General features: G+C 37.1%; 1 protein-coding gene across 1 annotated transcript; it reads right to left on the reverse strand.

The window, feature by feature from the left end:
- Positions 1-213: 213 nt before the first annotated feature.
- On the reverse strand, positions 214-10,820 carry FBXO4 (F-box protein 4). Its single transcript, XM_006207691.3, has 7 exons — positions 10,602-10,820; positions 9,109-9,344; positions 6,782-7,002; positions 3,436-3,511; positions 3,166-3,341; positions 996-1,171; positions 214-600 (listed from the first exon to the last, which is right to left on the reverse strand). Exons 1-7 carry the CDS (start codon positions 10,788-10,790, stop codon positions 511-513), a joined length of 1,164 nt encoding a protein of 387 aa, XP_006207753.1. The 5' UTR covers positions 10,791-10,820; the 3' UTR covers positions 214-510.
- Positions 10,821-14,328: the final 3,508 nt, after the last annotated feature.

Here is a 14,328-nt window from a genome sequence, read left to right on the forward strand (position 1 = left end):
GTATGGCAATAATATTAAACGAAATGCCAGCAAATATCCTAGTCTTTAAGCAATACATTTATTAAAAATAGATAAAGACTTCTTTCCTGATAATCAGTTAAGGACCCTTGAAAAGAACCTATAGAAAGCTTAGTAAATTTGCTATTCTCCATCAGGGCAATCTTCAAACTGAAAAGAATAGAAACCACAAATAATAAGAGAAGCACAAACTTGTTTTTTTTTTTTTTCCAGAATTTAATATTTAAAAAAACCCAGAAAATATAAAAGTTATCAAAAAAATCTTTAAAGGTTCATTTTGGGGCTAAATGCTAGCACTGAAACTTTTTTCTTGTAATTGATTTAAGGTAAAAAGTAAAAATTATATAAAAAACACAGCAGCTACAGCTATCCAATATAAAGCCTACCTGCAAAAAGGCAGGGCAGAATGAGCTGACTGAGCAAATATCCACATCATGACCTTAGTAACAAGTTTCAGATGCTTTCAGTTCCCAAGGTCTAGACTAAGGAGGATTATCTTGCATGCTTAGATTCTACTTCTTCAAGAATCCACTGAATGCCATTCAAAAAACCATTTAGAGTTTCAGCCTCTGTATCCTGGACCTATGAGCAGATAAAGAGAGACCATTATCAATAAGAAACTGAGCCCAAAACCTTATAATTATGAGGGACATTTTTCTAAACACTAATAACAGAACAGTACTAAAAACATCCCAATAAACTCTGGGTGAGTCGCTCAAGTTTTGTCTTCTAGAGAGCTTAGATAAAAAATATTATCGTCACCTCTGTCTTATAATTACTACAAATATGAAGCTTATTACTTATCTTGGAGCTCAGCTTTGACACCAAATATCTCCCACTAATTAAGCTACCAAAATTGACTTTCATAAATGCTATTTTACTTTAAAAAATTTGTAGGAAAGAATAAAACAATTAAATCAATTAAAAGACTGAAAAATAATGTAAGATTTTTCTCATGAGAGAAAATAGGACCTTACCATCCATGGGTGACTTAGATGATTCAGATGCAGCTCATGGGCCAAATAAAAACAGGGCATTCTTTTTACATTAGCTTGAGAAATACAAGATAAAACTAGCATTGGTCTTCCTGAAGATCCAAAAGCTGGATCTGTCATTGCCATAATACGAGAAAATTCATCTTGCCATTCATGTCCTAAAGGATGTAGTCAAAATCCTTAATTTGCATTACTTGTAATGATTTTTAAAATAATAAAATAAAATTAAAGATTAACAAAACAAGAAAAGCAAAAAATTACCAGGATCCAAACACAAGAAACTGTCTCTACTGCTGTGTTCATTTACTGATCTTTTATAAAACTATATTAATCAGCCTTGCAAGGATAGGAATTTAAGTGAAATCAGAGAGTAAAAACAGTACCATTCAGATGTCTTGGCTTAAAGGAAAAATACTTTGATATAGATATTTTCCTCTCACAAATTCTAAGCTATCACTATCCTTTCAAAGGCCTTAGTTTTAAACACTTGGAACATACAGTTGAGTGTAGCTTTTTTATCCAAACTGACAATCTCTGCCTTTCACTGGAGTGTAAATCACTCACATTTTGTGGTAGTCAGATTCCTAAAATGACTCCAATGACTCAAACCCTTGTATAACTCCTGCCCCTTTGAGTGTGGGAGGAATCTGGTAAACATGATGGGATATCACTGCCATGATTAGGCTGCCATTGCTATAATTAGGCTGTATTATAAGACAGTTGACTTCAAGAAAGGGAATTACCCTCAGTGAGCCTGATCTAACTAGGTGAGCCTTTAAAAAAGATGAGATTCTTCCTAAGTAAGAGGGATTCCCCATTGCTGGATTTGAAGACACAGGGAGTCACATAGCAAGGAATGAAGATGGCCTGTAGAAGCTGAGAACAGCCTCCAGCTGACAGCCAGCAAAGAAACAGGGACCTTAGTCCTGTAACATTAAGGAGCTGAATTCAGCCAATAACCTGAGTAAGCTAGGAAGCAGATTTTCCCTCAGAGCCTCCAGAAAGGGATGCAACCCATCTGATACTCTAATTTCAGCCTGTGAGTACCCAACCATGCTGTACTCGGACTTCTGACATAGAGAACTCGGAGCTAATAAATACATGCTGTTTTAAGCCACTAGGTCGGTGGTAATTTGTTATATAATAATAGAAAACAAAGATTTAATGTTAATTTTTTTGATCACAGTTCTTTTAATGATCCTTTCTGAGAGTGCCAACATTCATGCCATCTTTGGGTCTGGTTCCATTGGTTGATTTATCTCTTGACAATGGGTCATTTCCTTTTGATTTTTTAATAATATATTATAAATTATAATATCTTGTAATTTTAAATTTAATGCTAGATGTTTTATGTGGAAGCACAGAAGAGACTGAGGTAAAGAGAATTTACCTAGAAATTGGCACACACCTTCTGTCAGGCCATTAATACAGTGGGATGAGTCCAACTAGTCAGTAGTTGAGCAGGATTTGGCTTTTGTTGCTATAGTTAGTTTCAGTGCATCATAAACTTTAAATTCTTTCAGCAATAGGCTGCTGCTACCTTGTTCCAAGTGAGAACAATGTATTGTATATTTATGCCCTACATTGTTCACAAAGGATTTGGGAAAGAAATTAAAATACTGGCTTGGCCCAATAATATTCTAATTTCATGCTATTTAGCATTGTGAATGACAATTGTTTAGAATATATGGAGTTTTCATAACTAATCTACTTCAACACTCCAATCCACACATCTATTATCCAGATAATTAAAATAAAGGTAAAATTTTTCAGTTATCTGCATAGGGCCAAAAGCAGACAAAACATCGATAGCAAAAAGTGCAGAAGCATACAATAAAAAATACTACCTAGCTAAAGTATCAGACTTTAGTATGTATCAGATACTAAATAATTCAGATGCCCGAGACACAACCTAAATCCATGAGTCACAATCCACCAGGGTAGAAATCATGCTGCTATGTTTTTAACAGGCTCCCCTGGTTATCCCAATGCACATCAAGGTTTGAGATTCTAATATTAACAGTAATAATACAATCACACTGATAAAATTCGCCCTCATATTCTTAAGAAGCCACAGTAAAGCCTAAAAACATATTCTTTTACTTGCTTTGCAAAGAAAATGCTTTTAAAAAGAAAATAAGATAATGCTTACTTTTATGAGCTTCAGCATTTGCAACGTAAATGAACCCATCGACAACTTCACACACCTTCTGAATTTGTGGAATTACACTGTACCGGCTTCCCTGTTGATCATCCCCTTCATTCTGTAGACTGAACATCTTGTTAACTGCACTTGTATGTTCTTCTCTTGCTCTATCTCTTTCTTTTCTGTAAGAACATTAACAGACACTAAACAGGCTCCATCCCCCTAAAATATTCCATTCCTGAGGTCTCAGGTAGGCTGCCAAGTAGGTAGCCTTACCTTGTGGTTGAATATAGTATCAGGATGTTGAATTTATGTTGGTTGCTCAACTGAAAACTGACTCCTGATCCAATACCTAAAGGAGAAAATTACAGTTACCAAAACAAGTCATTAATATAGACAGCAAAATATCAGAACGAAAAAAAATTACTCAGTATAACCAAAAAGAGCAAACAAAAAACACTCTAGGAGTTATATATAGCTTTGGAACAAAATGAAATGTCTGTGAAGAAAAGCTGCTGTATGCAATTTTCATTTACACAATAATAAAACTATGAATAAAGAACAAAAAACTTCCAGGCTTTAACATTCCTTGTCATACCATCATCACTATCATCATTAACTTTATTATCATACTATCAGTAGCAGCTGCATCTTAACAACTACTACTACTTATCTTTAAGGCCAACACTTGGTTTCATTTTTTTTCTCATTTGTCTTACACTCCATGTATACATTCAATGAGATGGCTTTTTCTCCCACTCTGAAAAGCTGTTTTTTAAATTTATGGTAACTTAGAAAATTGAGGAAATATGGCAGACACTGGGATTTGGAATTAGACGTGAGCTAGAATCCTAAATTTGCCACATATAGTCATGTTTCTGTGAGCCTCAGTTTTGACATCAAAATACAGAAATACACACTTTTTAGGATTATTGTAAGCATTACATGAGATCACATATGTAAAACTTCTAGTAGGGTAACTGGTAAGTAACAAGTGCTAAAACTAGCTTCTTACTATTTTATTTCTGAATCATTCAACATGGTTATTTGTCCTTCTTTTTTAACTTCTTCTGTTCTTTGGCTGTGTAACACTTAGGGGCTGATTCTCCTCTTGTCTCCTGGAAGGATCCTTCCCTTCTTCCTTGCTTTACTTCTTTTTGCTATATAAATATCTTCTTAGATCTGACCACCTTTGTCTTCAGCCCCCACCTTTTCGTCTAAATTATCATCTCTCACCTGGACTTCCGCAATCATTTCTAACTAGTCTCCTAAATCCACTTCTGCCCCCTACTTTCTATTCTTCTGACTAGAGCTGAAGAGATTGCTTAAAAATGCCTTTAATTATGTCTCTTTCCTTCAAAGCCACTGCTCTTTAGATGAACAAAACTTTAATAATTCTGGCCTCTACTTAACTCATTAGTACAACTGCACCTTTCATATCCTTAATCCCTGTACTATAACCAATCTAGGTGTTTAAAAAAGCCATGCCATGCCATTTTATGTCACCATTCCAGGCAACACATATATATAGATCCTGGTGGCTGGGACTGCAAGCATCCCAGGCATAGTGACCCTAGTTCCCTGGCCTCAATTGGCCAAATCAAAGAGATCATAGAAACAAATTCAACCATGTCTCTGATCTTTGTTTTCATCAGTTTAAATTCCAGAAATTACCCTCTCAATATATCTAACCTCAGCCCAATATGACTTCCATACTGTTCTGCATCACCATGCCAATGACACATCCCTCTATTCTTCCCTGATCTTGCAGGGTCTGAGGCACAATTAGACTGGCATTTAAAAAAACAAAAACAAAAACAAAAACAAAAAACCTCCAGCTGCTGTATGGAGAATGAAACTGCCACTTCACAAACAGCAAATTTCCCCATATCTCTGACCTCTTCTTGAAGTGTTCCTTCTACCTCACAGCCCTACCTGAAACTGGTCAGCCCCTAGGGGCTGCTTCTCTTACAGCAGGCTCTCAAGTAAACAAAGTTGCTTATTCTCTCATATTTCACGGTAAAGAGATGAAGTGAATGTTCTCTTTATTCCTCAATGCCATGTCTTAATCATTACTCACCAGCCCTCTTGAAAAAACTCCATCTTTTTGAGACACACACCATTTAGCTGTAGTACCATCTCCCCTTCCTTGACTGTCATTTATGAATCTCCTTTTGATAATACCTTCCTCTAAACATTCACTGAAAATTTTAGCACCTAGTTCACAATCTTCCTCTCTATCCTCAGAAACTTCCAAGTCCATGTGGATTCCATATGATTCCCAGATTTTCATTTCTAGCCCTAGATCTTCCTTTTTGACATATGGATGCATAAAGTAATCCATAAGGTCATTTGTTCATTAATTCATCACATCTATACCAAGTGCCTACTATGTGCTTGGGACCACAAATACAGTTAAGAATAAAGCTGACAAGATTCCTGTCCTAACAGAGCTTCCACTGAAATAGACTGCTTATAGCAAGCATCTCTACTTGTATCAAAAGTTTCTCTTCTTTCTCCTGTATTTCCTTGTCCTAGTGAACGGCACCATCATCCAATACAAAAATCACACCAGAAACTTGGAGTTATCCTTATTACTGCTAATACATATTCAGTTCATTCTATATCCTTCATATTTTTATCACAGTATTATCATGGTTTCTTAACAGGTCTTCCTATAGTTATAGTCCCTTCTTATCAATTATCTACTCAGGAGCAGAGTGATCTAAATAAAATGCCGTCTTGATCCCCACTTTTCTGCTTAAAAATCCTTCAACAGCTCCCGGCTTATAAGTGTATTCTCACTTAGCCCCACTCTAGACACACGGATACTCAAATGTGTCATGCACACCCAGAACTTCGTGCTTTTAGAAATGTAGTTCTCACAGCTTAGAATATTTTACTCTTTTTCTGATGACCTATTCCTACTTACCCTAATAATTCTTTGAAGCATCATGTTCAAAGCAGAACCTTCTCTGACCCTTACCTTTCTACACAGAAGCTAATTATCCCATATTGTAATCACCTGTGTATTTGTCTCCACCCTCACCTACACCAATTACATTCAGGGCAGACAGGAGATTTTTGATGGAGCTTGTTTTAAATCTCTGCATCTGTAGTATCTAATAGGTGTTATCAATAAATGAATTTTAATAATACCAGATTACACTGTCATATGTATTTATTATATACCCTGCTTACTAAACTAACTGCATGGCTATTGTTGCCATTGTTTTTCATAGGAATAATGGCAAGATGATAATTTAACTTTTTAAAAATTCCAATATATGTCAAAGTACTTTGCACAAAGTAGATGCTAAATTGTTTCTGCTGTTAACATTCTTTTAAAGTATGGTAAATACTGTACAAACAAAACAGTCTGACAGCATATAATTTGCTTTCATATAATCTAATATCCTGGATTGAGAAAGTAAGAGGAAGCTTACTTCTTATAAAAAGTAAATTAATTCTTTCAAACCATAGCAATCTGGGGGCTCCCATGCACCAAATTAATATATTTCATTGCATTAAAGAGTTAATTAATTAAAAAACAAATTTCTATTTAACGTTCAAGCTCAAAGTGTTTGAACTATTATATACTACAGATTAACATGAAAATTACCATCAATCTGCCTCTGAGGCAAACCAGCTGTTGGGCAAAGTTCCTCGGAAGACATCAAGCTCAACACCAAAGATGTATTTAGTTCTTCCAAACCTGGTCCAAACATAGCAAATCGTGGTTCATTCTGAATGATCAATGAGTGTAAAAATGAAGTGACAGCTCCATACATAGGACGGCTAGATTTTGAGGATCTTCTTGTATGTGGACAGCACATTTTATAGCTGTATAAAATTGTCACAATTAGAAAATTAACACAGACAAAAACTTACTTAGTTATTCATTCAACAGTATATAATTTATTGAGAATTTGCTAGACACAAGGGATACAATGATTATACAGTCCCAATCCTCATGGAGGGCAGTGGAGAGACATCATTATAATATGTATGCCGAGTGGCAAGGCGCTATGGGTGTAGTAGTGCTCCAGTAGCTGACGAAATCTTCCCCAGGAAGGGGTCACTTACTTTCTAATTTTTCATTTAGATTCTCTCATGAAACACTTGGTCTAACACTTGTTTCAAAAGTTAAAATAGTTAAAATTTACCACATAGAGCACTGATTCTCAATCTGGGGAGATTTTGGACCCCCAGGGAACATTTGGTAATGTCCGGAGACATTTTTGTCATCACAACTAGGGCGGGGAGTGGGGCAGTGCTACTGACATCTAGTAGATAGAGTCCAGGGATGCTGCTAAACATCCTACAATGCACAAGACAGTTCCCATAACATCTAGTCCAAAAATGTCAATAGTACCAAGACTGAGAAACCCTGTACTAAAGATAAACTACACAGATAGTTAACATAAATGTCCCTAGAAGTAAAAAAAGAAAAAAAAATGACTAAGGGCCCTAATATAACCAAGTTTCCTAGGGTACTTCTATTAACAGTAACAGTTCGATAGAGTTAATATACAGGGAGGCTCAAACGTTCCTTACAGATAACCTAGCAAACCAAGAATCGTGTGAAAAAGACAACTCAATTTCCTCCAATAGCTATAAATTTCTAAACTAGCAATTCAATGTTATCAAAAATTAAAACAAAGTTACTCAAATCAAAATAAAACCTAAAGCCCTTTAAATCAACTGGTTAGTGGTTGTCTTAGTTACTTAGAAGCCTTGTAATTCAAGAAGGAGAAAAAATCAACTTTGAAGCCAGGTGGAGCTTGCCAAGGCTCACCACTTTAGTCATATAAGCCACTTATACTCGGAACTTCCGTTTTTTCATCTGCATTATCTGAGCAATAACAATCAACCCAGGGTCATAAGGATCAGAAATAATTTATTTGATCATAAATGGTAGTAACTATGACTACTACCATCCCTGGGAAAACATGGTACCATAGCACCACAGATACACTCAATGTTATGGTTCATTGTGAGACAATGTAGAGGTAACACCCAGCAAGTTAGAGTAATGCAGCACTTGTTAAAATTATGTATAACATATCATTTAATCAAGTGGTCTCATAAGACTTGATGTAATGGCATCTGTACTGGAATAAGGGAAGAGTCTGAATAACTTAAATAAAATAAGAAAAAAATCCTATAAATAGTTACTAAATCTAGCACAGCTAAACAATTCTTACCTAAAGCACAAATATTCTTTAAATTTTACTTACAATGACTTAAATTTGGGGCTCTTGATAAAGTAGGTTATATCCAGAACCAACAACATTTTGTATTTTCAAGGTAGCATGATGGGGTTCCAATCTGAACATTCCCTTATAAGTTACATGACCTCAGGCAAATCCGTAACCAAGCTGATCCTCAATTCCACATCCATAACACAAGAAGACCTTCTTATCAGGTGAGGATTAAATAAATAAACATACATAATGTATCTATCACAGAATCCAATACAGTACAGCTGCTCAGTAACACTGATTCTTCTACCTCCATGATATTTGAAAATGTCAGTGCTTTTGAGTGATAACAAAATCTTATTTCTCAGAATCTTAACAATTATTTTCTTCCCTGCAAAAGAACTGCTGTCTGAACTCTGGCCATCCCTTTTCTGGATAAGGAAAAGTATTTACTATTTAACAAAATAACAAGTGTTCTAAAGGTAATGAAAATTTTAAGATGTGTTTTACTTCTTGCCATATCAACTACCTATAATTATTCAAATACTCTAGTAAGGTACTTCAGGGAAATAACAAAATGTGAAAGCTCAAAGAGTCCTATGAAGGAAGTTATTTAACTTAACTCCCAATTTTTACAAAAGGACACTGAGACCCAAAATTCATGAAACAAATTAACTTATACTACTGACTTATAATATAGTCAGATTTAATATCATCTCTTTAATTCATAAAACTAGATACTTACACTGCCATGTAGTCAAAAAATGCACCATCAGTGACCTCAGATATAGGCTTTTTTAAAATTTCTAGATCTGGAAGAGACTTCCAGTCAACAGAAGACCAAGAAGGAAGATCCCGCAACAAAAAATATCTCCACAGAATTGGATCTCGTACAGTTTCATTCCAATAATGACTTGTACCTCCCAACTGACATAGGTCATGAGGTGAAAGAAATGACAAAATATATAGCTGTACATCAATCTGAAACAGAGGGAAGCAGCAAGTAAGTAAAAAGGATGAATAATTTAACTTGGGAAATAGTTTTTTGATAATAAACTACAGAATAACAAATAATTATTACGTTATACTGGGAAACCAAAGGTCAACTGAACAGTATGTCACCATAATAACTAAATCCATCATGATAATGAGCAAAGAGTTTTTACACTAGATAACCAAAGATCAAGTTAATAGTATTTGTAATTAAATTTATCATCCTGAGGTTAATTTCCTGCCATCAAGACAGAATCATAACCGAACACTTAATTTTTGACACACTGAAACATTCCTGAAAAATCACCCATTGTTCTGGTATTTCCCCAGCAAAATAATCAGTTCACTGAATTTATCCTCATAAATATTCTGCCACATCATTTATCTAAATAAATTAATTAAATAATTTATTCTTCAAAATAAAATCCTTCCCAAGGGGACGAATTTCTGATTTTACCACTAGATCTAATCAAATGTCACCCGAGTTCCTCCGTACAATCTATTATTTCAAAGAACCTCTGCAAGGGGAAGACACTGGGAGACGATCTAAACCTGCAGTTTTCAATTTCTGATGGACGTTAGAAGGACGTGTCAACAGTCCAGCTGAGATACAGAAATTTAATAATTGCTAAGACTTTCTCCTCCTTGTTCCTATCTACCTAAAAACTTTAACAGTAAATGTGTGTAATTCTCTCCTGTAACTTGAGGCACTTATAACTTAGGTCATTTATTTTCAATCGACTGGTAGTTTTGTTACTTGAAATATACAGTATGATAAAAGACGAAAAATCCTCGGAGAGTGTTTGTTTGGGGGACCCCTATACCAGCTCCGGATGGATGATGCTGAGAATACAGGCACTGGATGCTTTTCCAAGCTAACCAGAAAGTCTAGAACGGTCTCTGCATTTCCTTAACCCGACGTTCAGGGCGTCCAGTCCGAAGACCTGATTTGGGGGCAGAAAACGTGAGGGCGACCTGGCTGGTGACCAGAGCGCTCTCTAAAGGTGAGTTTTGAAGCGCCCTTCGGCCCGGCTGTGGGGCCCCAAGGATCAACGGCAGGGAGTTTCTGCTCTACTGTTGCTCCCAGGTGACGACACTGCCCAGAAAGGCTGCAAGGACCGGGCCATACACAGGCGGGGGGGGGGGGGGGGGGGCCGGGAGGCTCCCTGGCCCCCGAGTCCGCCTCACTGAGGCGCCCCTCTCGGTCCGGCCTCAGGTCCTCCGGGGCCGGCGGCCCACGCTCACCGGCAGCCGCGTCAGCATACTGGCCTCTTCGTCTGCCTCCTCTGGGGAGGCCCTAGGGGCCGCCCTCTCCTTGCCCACTGACTGCCAGAAGTTCCTCCAGCCGCTGAGGATGGCCGCCTCCAGACGACCCCAGTCGCTGTGGTGCGGCTGAGGGGAGCTGCCTCGGCTGCGCGGATCGCTTCCCGCCATGGCCGCCGGCGCCGCACGTGACGTGACGCGCCGCAGCGTGAGGCCGGCACGTCCCGCTCCTCCCCCTCACGCCCCGCCCTCTCCCCCTCCCTCCCTCCTCTCCTCCTTCCCTCCCCCTCCCCTCCCTCTCTGGGGCCTGTCCACCCCCACCCCCACCCCAAGGTGAGAAAGCCTCCGGAGCCGGAAGGGAACAGAAAGGTGGCTCAATTGAGCATGGTTCCCAGCTGCGCTTGAGGCTCCCACCATCACTGCTCCCTTCCTGTCAGTCTTCCACCTCAGCCACGCTAACCTCACCCCTTGTCAAATCTCTTGCCCTTCGCCCCTTAATACTTAACCAAGGTGTTCCCTCGGTCTGGGACCTATTTCCTCTTTGCGTGGGCCTGGGCAACTCCCACTTACTCAACAGATGGCCCTCTCCCGTGTCCTGGGGCTTAATATCTCTATATAAGCTGGTTTAAATTCACTGTCAACCAGCAATTTTTTGAATATCCAGGACATGCAACTATCCAGTGTCTTCGTGAAAATCATCAAATATGGAAGTTTCTAAATTTTGCAAACAACATCTGCCCACCGTTGTTTTATTGTCTCAATTGTCAAAATATTCTCTCACATATAACCCAAAGCACCTGTTTAAAAAATTAACCCCATTTTTTTTTATCGTCTTCAAAATAGAAGGCAGGATCAGCAACTTTATAAAATCTTTGAAGTCCTTAAGGATCATGATAGGCTACAGGGGATATGTGTACGCATACAAATATCTAAATGCATACATTTAACATATATGCACCTCTCTGTTCCTCTTTCTCTCTCTCTACCTATATCTGTATCCATTTCTGTATCTCTGTCTATGTCTGTATCTATATTCCACATAGCAGAGTGCTTAATGCTTAACAGCGGACACATTGCTTATCAGCTTGTATTTACACTTCAAAAGTAAGTATCTGGGGAGCTAAATGTCAAATAACAGAAATCCAATAAAGCCCAGTAACTGAGGTTGTGTGAGATCTTAATTTAAAGTTTCATTATTTATCTTGCTAGTGGCAGTATTATCATTGTTAGTGGCCAAAAACCAATCCAATTGCAGGCTTAATTCTGCCAGGCTTTCCAGACAAGAACCATGAGTAGATTGGCATTTTCCTTCCCTCTTAGGAGCATGAAAGAACTAACACAAGAAAAAAAAAATCCGTTTAAGTATGAAGAACTGAAATGAGTCTCAGTTCTCTTACAAAGAACTGTGAGCATTTGTAAACAAATGGGTTAGAACATTTTTTATTATGGAAAAGTTTGAATATCTACAGGAGAGTAAATAATAAAATGAAATCCCATGTATCCACTAGCCAAGATTCAACAGTTACCAGCACATGGTCAATCTTGCTCCATGGCTATCTCTGTCTAATACACACATCCCCAAATCTGTATTATTATCATTTTTAATCTGGATTATTTTTAAGCCAATCCCAGACATATCATTTCATCCCTAAATATCTCAGTATGTATCTCTAAAAATTAAGGTAACTTTTAAGAAGCATTTGTATTGTACCATTTATTTCACACCTAAACAACTAAAATCACCAAATATCTGGTCAGTGTTTAACTTCCCCATCTGCCAAGAAAGTTGCGGGGGATTTTTTATTTTTTATTTTTTCTATATTTGGTTTGATTCATAACCCAAACAAGATCCACATGTTACATTTGGTGACATGTTCCTGAAACTTTTTCATTCTATGCATTCCCCCTCCTTTATTTCCCCTTGTAATTTGTTAAAGAAACTACATTGGCCTTCCTGGACTTTAAGGACCACATTCTGAACTTTCTTGATGACTGTTTCAGTGGTATCTTTAACACATTCCTCTCTCAGGCCTGATCAAATTTGGGTTTCTTTTGCAAAATATTTCATAAGTATACGGTACTAAGATTGGGAGCCATAAGCCATTCTCATTTTCTCATGTTCAAACTGGTCGACAGTTTCAAAAGCCTGCCCCATTCATAATCAAGTGCCCCATAAGCTTTTCACTTCAAGGATTTAGCAAGTATCAACAATTGCTATTTGTTTACAAGTTGCTACTCTAATTTTATAATTCCTTTTATTAGATGAATTAAAGAAAAATTGTCCCTCATCAACCATTTGACCACACTTGACAAGATCTAGAATCAGCTTTATCTCCAAGAAGCCCTCGTTTGTTTTAATGAGAAATGGCATTTGGACATTATTTAGTGGTCTTAAGAAGAGACAATGAGTTTATACTGTATTTCACATTCAAATTTAGAATGATAGAATTTTTACTTACTTTCAATTTCATGTGTCTCTTTTCTGTTACACTGAAAATCATCATGTCTAATTACATACATTTCTAATTTTTATAGTTACTGACAATACAAGTACCAAGGAGTTTGATCTCTTTCCAGTTCTTTTTGCCCTTGGGGATATTCCACCAGCGGTGTGAAATTTCTGTGCTTTAAAGATAATTGAAACATTTCTGTATATTGAAGCCACCAACTTACTACACAATTATAACTCATTTACTTCATTTTGCTTTGGATTTTTAGGGATTTTCTGTAAGTATGATGCAACCTTATTTTATTACAATGTAGTAAATGGTTCCAAAGCCAAATGTACAAAATTCAAGATATATTCAGAGAAGTCTAGTTTCCATCCTGATCCTGTCCATCTAGTTCCTCTCCCCCATCTCCCATCATAGGTAACCATTTTTTAAACTTTTTTTTAATGTAAGCAAACAATGTTATAAACACATTTATATTCCCTTTCTTAAATAAATTGTACTATATACTTTCATCACCTTGTTTTTCACTTAATAAAACCACTCCATAGTATTTTATAGAAATATTCCTCTTTGCTTTTTAAAGTGTTATGCTACTCAATCATGTGGATTTACCATCGTTTAGAGTAGTCTATTTTTAAATAGGGTATGCATAATATTTAGATAACTAATATTTATTAAATGCATCTGACCTGTGTGTTTAAGAGTGAGACCAAAAGGTTAAGAGTGAGACCAGAAGCCAAGTCAATCAAGCTGATTGGTAAAAATAGAAATTGGTATGTATTGAGTATATACACACTCAGAGGCTGGGGCTGAAAAACTTCTAAAAATTAACAAATATTTCAGATGACTATCCAGCCAGCGATTTCGTCTCTGAAAGCTGCTTGCCATTTAGAATGGCCAGCACCACTGAGGGCAGGGCAGTGAGTGAGTGCTCACTGGCCAGAACAAGAATTTGTCACTCCATTATCCCGGCCGATGAGTATTAGGATATTTTTCAGCATGATGAATGAGGTGTGCCAATACACAGAACTGGCCATTGAGGAAAATGGTAATAGTAACAACTAACTCTTTTGAGCTCTTACCATGTGCTAGACATTGAATTAAACACTTGAAACATTAACTCATTTATTCTTCAATTAAGAAGTAGAATACTCTTACTCTGTGAGGTAGGTGCTATTATTATTCCTGTGTTACACAACAGAATTTTAAGGCACAGAAAGGTTAAATAACTTATTGAAATCACACAGCTAGGAAAC

Source organism: Vicugna pacos, chromosome 3 (assembly GCF_048564905.1).
Source record: "Vicugna pacos chromosome 3, VicPac4, whole genome shotgun sequence".
NCBI lineage: Eukaryota > Metazoa > Chordata > Mammalia > Artiodactyla > Camelidae > Vicugna > Vicugna pacos.

What these genes read in the sequence shown, in the direction of transcription:
- FBXO4 (XM_006207691.3), bottom strand. Translation starts at nt 10,790, where the DNA reads ATGGCGGGAAGCGATCCGCGCAGCCGAGGCAGCTCCCCTCAGCCGCAC. An exon ending in GCCTCAGAGGCAGATTGATG is followed by an intron (nt 3,512 to 6,781) that starts GTAATTTTCATG and finishes TTTCTCCTTTAG; the next exon opens with GTATTGGATCAGGAGTCAGT. An exon ending in ATACTATATTCAACCACAAG is followed by an intron (nt 3,342 to 3,435) that starts GTAAGGCTACCT and finishes ATGTTCTTACAG; the next exon opens with AAAAGAAAGAGATAGAGCAA.